Source organism: Pinus tabuliformis, chromosome J (assembly GCF_031772625.1).
Source record: "Pinus tabuliformis cultivar Carrire ecotype Pingquan chromosome J, CPIR1, whole genome shotgun sequence".
Classification (NCBI taxonomy): domain Eukaryota; kingdom Viridiplantae; phylum Streptophyta; class Pinopsida; order Pinales; family Pinaceae; genus Pinus; species Pinus tabuliformis.
Window position 1 is genome coordinate 1,192,295,461 of NC_142295.1, and position 7,821 is coordinate 1,192,303,281.

Here is a 7,821-nt window from a genome sequence, read left to right on the forward strand (position 1 = left end):
GAATATATTTCACCATTGAATATTTAAACTAATAATGGATTAAGTGTGTTGAATGGGATTTGAAGTTTAAATTTGTACTTTTAGTTGTTTATGTGGTTTATAAACAATATATGTTCACATTATCCTTACAATTCATAATATTTTCAGGCTTTTCAATTTCAATGCGTAAAGATACGTTTATTATTTTTTTCTGACCATCTTTATTCCTTGCTCGGCTATTTTATCAATTCTTCATATGTTGAAGCCTTTATGTATTAGGCATTCATCTTCCCTTTTTCATGAATTCATCTCACCCTTGAATATTTAAACTAATAACTGATTAAGTGTGCTGAATGGGATTTGATGTTTAAATTCTTAATTTTAATTGATTAACTGTGTTGAATGGGATTTGGTGTCTAAATTTTCACTTTCACTTTTAGTTGTCTCTATTTTGCTATGGTTAGAATTTTAAAATTCATAATATTGTTACGTATCTCAATTTCAATTCAAAAAGATAGGTTATATTCTTTCCCGGGATATTTTCGTTCTTTCCCTTAGTTCATTTCTTAAACCTTTTACACATGATACTTGTGATATATATGTAATGGGATGAAGAAATATATTTTTATTTTTATTTTTTTCTTTTTCATTTTCTTTCTTTCAGTTTATTTCTTAAACCTTTTACACATGATCCTTGTGATATGTATGTAATGGGATGGAAAAATAATTTTTTTTTTCTGTCTTTTCTCAATTAATAGAGTGAAACATAATACTAAGTTTACTTACGATATGAAAAAGTTGCTATTTTTTATATGAGTAAGAACAAACATATTATAATACGAAACATATATTATATGATTTAAGAGATGTAACGTTGTGTTTTAGATTAAATATATTACGTTATAGATTTTATTCTAGATATATCAATTATTATTTTGACTATAAGTAAGAACATAGGTAGGGTTTCAATTATTTTATAGATTTAGAACATAACTCTTTCCATTACATATTAAAATTACATTATAAATTTTGAGCTTTTTTATATTATGAGTTTGTATTGTTATGAAATAAGATAAAAATTTATTTCTCAAAGACATTTACCTATCATGTTTGTTTATTTTTTCAATGCTAAATAAAGCAAAGATGACATAACTTTTAGTAGGATCCAAATTCTAGAAAAAATTTATATAGTTCTATAGTAAAAATTAGGAATTAATAATACCCATCTAGCATACTAAAAACATTGTTCAATATTCTCAAAGACTTAGATATATACATTGAGGTACACCATTTTGTTGTACTCTTCAATTTTCACTATGCAAATATCTCTTCAATCTTTTAGTTTACAAATTATGCATCAACATGCTAATAGACTTAATCATCTTACATTACCTATTAAAAATGGTAACATATAAATATCTAAATAGAATATGAAAGAGAAAATCAAGAGAAACTATATACAAGATATGGATCTTATGATATGTTGATGATGTGTTAAAAATATGGACCTTGATGAGATACTAGTGGTGACTCTATATTCTTGAAGTACAATAAAAGCTTTTGAAAAGTAATATCATGAAATTTCTAGAAACAATAAACTATGCAAAGTTATTTTTAGAAACAACAGATCCAAAATATAACTCCAAAATGTAAAAACTTACATGTTAATATTATGTAATGTTGTGGGCTATGTGATTTTTCATTTCCTTTGGTTAATAGAAGTAGTAGATCCAAAATATAATTCCAAAATGTCAAAACCTACACATTAATATTATGTAATGTTGTGAGCTTATGTGATTTTTCATTTCCCTTTGTCAATAGAAGCAATATATCCAAAATATAATTCCAAAATGTCAAAACCTACAAGTTAAGATTATGTAATGTTATGGGTTGTGTGATTTTTCATTTCATTTTGTTAATAGAAGCAATAGATCCAAAATATAATTCCAAAATGTCAAAACCTCACATTAAGATTATGTAATGTTGTGATTTGTGTCATTTTTCATTTCCTAAAGAAGATTTGGAGAGTGCAAACAATTTTTATGAGTAAAAATTGCAACCATTTCCACAAAAGTTGTGTACATATGAATGATAATAAATACATTATCCCATTATTCTACAAAATCCATCCTAAGTCTTTATTCACCTAAGCCAATAATTGGTATTGACATATTTATTGAGTTTAATGTAAATGTGTGACAAGTATATTATTAGTGCCACTAAGCTAGGGCTGGACCTTCTGAGTGGTTTCCTATGAGAAGCAAATTTTAAAGTACATCATCCATTTCCAAACAAATTTTAAAGTATATCTATGAGGATGTGGATTCATGAGTTTACTAACTTGCCCTTTCCCAACACATTTAGGTCATGAAAGATAGGTATTGAAATGGAACTTGAATGTGGGAATGATAAACTAGTGTCATAGAACATATATAAGTGCATTTTTTACATTTTGAAAAGGTTAGAGAGATGGGTTCTATCTCCAATTAAAGAAACTTTTTTATAGGGAGATATCATCTAAAAGTGGTCTAGAACATACATTATACTAATTAGATATTTAAATGATAAACTAAATAATAACTAGGCCAAATTACTAGTGAAGATAGGATCCAAAGACATAAATCTAGGTTGAGGAAGTTTTTAGGTCATAAAGTAGTCTAAAAGAAGTGTAATGCTGTTTTAAGAATGTGGTTGATGGAGATGTAGAAATATATCTACAAGAGATGAAATGATGGATGGGAGATAAGCCTAAAAAAACCCTATAATGTTGCTAAAATATGGTACAATTGGTGGTAATTAAGCTATTGGAAACAAATTTGAATAGAATTAGTAGCTCTATAATTTTTTAGGTTTCACACTAAGAAATATTTGGGTTGGGGGTGTACTTGAATGGAGCCAAATTTATGTTACATGGTATTTTGGTTGGGATAGCAACATCAAAGAAACATAATAGTATTGAACATTGGGGATACTTTAAGCTAAAAATTTGAATTCATGTGGAATGTAGACCCAACTAAAAACCTGATGTAGTATCAAATGAGAAGTAGAAAAATACAGTTTATAGTTAAAGACAAAAACAATAAGAAATGCATGTGATATATATATATATATATATATATATAGATATATACATCCTAAACTTATTAATCTCATGAAAGGTGTCTTTGTTGTTTTAAAATTTGTCGACAAATTAACTACATAACTAGTTGCATGTGGCTCAAAAGATATAACAAATAACAAACTAAGGCAGTTGGATTGCATATGAAGGAAAACCAAAGGTTGCAATATACAACTAACCATACATGAATTATGATAGGTATATGGAAATGAAATCTTAGAAGTGATAAGCTAGTGGAAGCACATCCTCAATGGGAGTCAACACTAATGATGCATCCTTCTTAGGAGGTGTGCCTTCATGTTTGAAGTCAAACATATTGTTCTATACATACCGTAAGAAATTGACATCTCTAAGAGGAATGGATGCACATTACAGGAAATGAAAAGCTATATGAACCAATATTAAAGATTAAATCTTGGTTTTTATGTGGGCTAACAAAATATTACTACCTTATCAACAAGCAATTGCATTAATATATATTTTTAAAACTTAATGCTATGCCTTTGTAATTTTGCATGATCATCAACCACATATACCACTAGTAATATTCATAGCTAACATGTCTTTAAAATCCCAAACCAAACACATGCAATAATTGAACATGTCAGAGTGTTTATTTCACCATAAATAATATTGGATCATCACTACATGTAAAATTCATTCTAACACTCTAAAATTTTAACATCAAATAAACAAACACTTTAATTCATAAATCATGTACACTTTAATTCAAGCGTAAACATAAAAGTATGACGGATAGTGACGTATAATATATAAAGAATATGGACCTTGATGAGATACTAGCGGTGATTTTAGATTTTTAAAGGACAATAAATTCTTTATGAAAGTAATATCATGAAATTTCTAAAACAATAACGTGTGCAAAATTATTTCTATAAGCAATAGATCCATAAAATAATTCTAAAATGTCAAAACTCACGTTAAAATTATGTTGTGGGTTGTGTGATTTTTCATTTCCTTTTTAAGTTTTAACCTTTTTTTTGGGGCTCATTGCAAGATTGACATGTGCCTTTGTTTACTTGATAATAAAAGCGCAACAAGTGCAACTAAACTGAACACAAGAAAAAAAGTAATAAAGGTAATAAGAGTAGATATATATAGGCATTGGTTGTGATAATCCTTTTTAAGGAAATTAATAGAAATAAGAGATGAACTAATAAAATGTGAATTGTTCTAATGAATAAATCATAGGGAAAAATGTCTCATTATAACCTTAAACCCCATGAAAATTTTTGCTAGGATGTAAAATCAGTGTGAATTACTAAAAGTTAGAATGTGATTAGACTCATAACCATGGTTGCTAGTCGAATCACGGACTAATAATCTCCAACAAAACCGAAACGTCTTGCAAATGGATAAGGTTACCGCACATGAAGAGATGCTTCTTTCTGTTAAAGAATCCAATACCATCGGGTAAAGGTACCCATAAAAATCTCTCAAACAAAAGAGATTTCCCGCTGAGTTCCTTATATTTAACCCAGAAACTCGATGTGGTGGCAACACCACCTCACTCAACGTAAAAGTTACAGTTGTTTTCAACTTTTCTGGGACAGACCTGGAAGCATGGGGAACGCTAAATGTCAATTTTCAACATTATTATAGAATGAAAAGGCACTCCATTGTCGTTCACCTCCACAACTGTAACAATGGAAAAAGGTGAATGTGTGAATATCACAAAACCCGCGAAGACCATAGCTCAGCGCACCGACACCATAGCCCTTCACTTTCTCCTTAGTCACGGATAATTCTTGCACTGATATCAGCAATGGCGTGCATATCGTGGCTTAAGTCACCGAAAGGGATTTTCGAACAGCGACGTGAATGGGATTGTAACTCTGCAGCCACAGGGTTAAGCCTGGTTTGGTTTTATCGTTCTCAATATTTAATAGATGTAGAATAGAAGGGATTTCTATGACCAAAACAGCCTGAAGATATGGATTTTGCAGGGAATGGTATCAAATCTGAACTTCTAGTTTTGCTTCTGCTTATGGCTGGAACTATTATGGGGCAAGCACTACATCCATCAGGTAACAATTTCACACACATATAATGGTTGTGCAGCTGAACTCAATTAGCAGTACTTCGTCTCTCACAGTTGCAACCAAAAAAACCCTTGTGTGAACCTCAGATACTCTTACATATATTTGACATTCAGATTTGCTTTCAGATTTGCTTTTGTTTTATATTTGCAGATTTTCACAGTTATAAACTCTTGTTGTGAACCTCGGATACTCTTGCATCTATTTTGACATTCAAATTTGATATTATTTTGTATTTGCAGATTTTCAACGTTACAGATACTCTTACATATATTTTGACATTCCAATTTTATTTTATTTTATATTTACAGATTTTCACAGTTATTCACAGTTAGTTATCTTATAAATAGACTTTTAGAGTGAACAGTTCATTTTGTAGATAGGCTTCTAAAACTGAACTGTATAAATATGATAAAACATAAGAGCAGGCTGAAACGCCCTAAATTTCAGCCTAGTTACACCATTCAGCTACACAAATCTATATACAGTTTATTTAATCTTCTCAGCCTGGAAAAAAATGAAAATAAAAGCTTAAAATAGTAAGGACCACTGAAGTCATGCTAATTTGTTAATTGCCTGTTCGTTGAAACACTGGTGACATTGTGGGATATTCAGCTATTTATATTGTAGATAGACTTTTGGATTCTGAACCTCAGATTCTCTTACATATATTTTGAGATTCAAATTTGATTTTGTTTTATATTTGTAAAATTTCACAGATAGACTTCTAAAACTGAACTGTATAAATATAATAAAACATAAAATGAAGCTGAAGCGTCCTAAATTTCAGCCTACTTACACCATTCAGCCACACAAATCTATATACAGTTTAGTTTATCTTTTCAACCTGGGAAAAAAATAAAAATAAAAACTTAAAATAGTAAGGATCACTGAAGTCATGCAAATTTGTTAATTAGCCATACATAAGTGACATTATGGAATATTTAGCTATTTATATTATAGATAGACTTTTGGAACTGAAGTGTCTATTGTATATAGATTTCTCACACTGAATTAAAATAGTAAGGATCACTGAACTCATCGTAATTTGTTTGAGATATTCAGCTTTATATTGTAGATAGACTTTTGGAACTAAAATGTTACTATTGTATATAGATTTCTTACACTGTATTTTCATTCATATTGTAGATCAGCTTCTAAAGCTAAATTATGTAAGAATTGTAAATAGACTTCTAAAGCTCAATTATGTAAGTTCCCGAAACTGTAGAAATAGGCTAAAGCCTCCTAAATTTAGACTACTTAATTCAGCTCCACAAATCTATATACAATTTATTTATCCTTTCAATGTGCAAAAGATCGAAGCTTAAAATAGTAAGAATCACTGAAGTCATGCTGATTTATTAATTGCCGATGCATTGAGTTGTTAATCATCTGTTTCAGGGTTAACATCCTCGGATATTCAACGTGCTGGTGCTCTTCTTGTTAAAGGGAAATGCCAGTTGAAAGACATTGTCACAGTTTTTGTCAACATTGATGGCAGCGGCTGTAGCCGCAGCAGCAAGCGCGCTGATAATTTAAATCACTATCTGATTATTATAGAAAACCGTTGTAAATATTGCAATGCTAAGGGTGTAAGCGTTCAGGTTTCAGGTTACTTCCTTGGAAATGAAGTTGTGAAGTTGGCACGGCCCTTTGCTCCAGGGGGAGACAAGTATGTTCTCAGGTATAACAACTCGAACGAGGTGGGTGGAGTAAGCCCTACCCATGCAACCTTTTATGAGTGCAGGGACTTATGAGGTCTGCTACCTCTCCTCACCGTTATGGCCAGGAGATGGCCAAAGAATAAAGGGGTATTATATACTATACATAGATGACAGACTATATAGGATATTTAGTTAATTCTATCTTAAGTTCATTGTTCTCAGTTTCCACTTCTGGTTTCTTAGCGTTCAAGTTATTAATAATAGTTGTGGGAGACCCAGGACTACAAATTTTCTCGAAGATAGAGATTTAAATTCTGTATTGCAATGTCATTCCTTGAAATAATAGAAAGTAGCAGCTTCTATCCTCATGTTCAGCAATTGTCATTTAGATTTAGAGTTCCAAATTTATTTTAAAACCAATGTTAAAAGCTGACTGCATTTAGCCAATGTCAATCTAACTGTAATCGTTGTCCTCGCTTTTATATTTCAATTTTTTTATGCATTTAATGTAGAAGTATGTCAAACATCTCTTAAGAAGCATACAGAGTAGGAAATTGCTCAACTCCGTTGTTTACTTCTGCATTAAACTGAAATATAGCAGCCAAAAATCGGTCTAGTTGAAACCTTAAGGTGGAAAATCTGTGGACAGAACAATTCAGTTAAGCGTTCCCATTGGAAGTTTACCATCTTAATTTTAACATATCTTTGAAAGCAAGTTTACATTTTCAATTAATTTTTTTATTAAAGCAGGATTAAATGAGCTTATTAGCCTGCTTCATTGGCTCACATTTCTTTTTGTTTACTCTGGTTATCACCATGATTCATTGGGAAATTTTAACTTGTCGAATTGAAGGACCAAGTAATTTCAGACATTTCATTCTGTTTACTCTGGTTATCACCATGATTTATTGGGAAATTTTAACTTATCGAATTGAAGGACCAAGTAATTTGGGAAGAATGGGCCAGACAGTCGCTTTTCTTTTAGCTTATCGAGTTGAAG

At 30.6% G+C, this 7,821-nt stretch overlaps 1 protein-coding gene across 1 annotated transcript; it reads left to right on the forward strand.

Annotated features, from left to right (window-relative positions):
• Window positions 1–5,000: 5,000 nt before the first annotated feature.
• On the forward strand, window positions 5,001–7,189 carry LOC149231362 (uncharacterized). Its single transcript, XM_089376278.1, has 2 exons — window positions 5,001–5,145; window positions 6,559–7,189. Exons 1-2 carry the CDS (start codon window positions 5,052–5,054, stop codon window positions 6,912–6,914), a joined length of 450 nt encoding a protein of 149 aa, XP_089232404.1. The 5' UTR covers window positions 5,001–5,051; the 3' UTR covers window positions 6,915–7,189.
• Window positions 7,190–7,821: the final 632 nt, after the last annotated feature.

Bases quoted from the DNA above. Each gene is read 5' to 3' on its own strand.
- LOC149231362 (XM_089376278.1), top strand. From the start codon at position 5,052: ATGGATTTTGCAGGGAATGGTATCAAATCTGAACTTCTAGTTTTGCTT. The intron at 5,146-6,558 runs GTAACAATTTCA...CATCTGTTTCAG, and splicing joins GCAAGCACTACATCCATCAG to GGTTAACATCCTCGGATATT.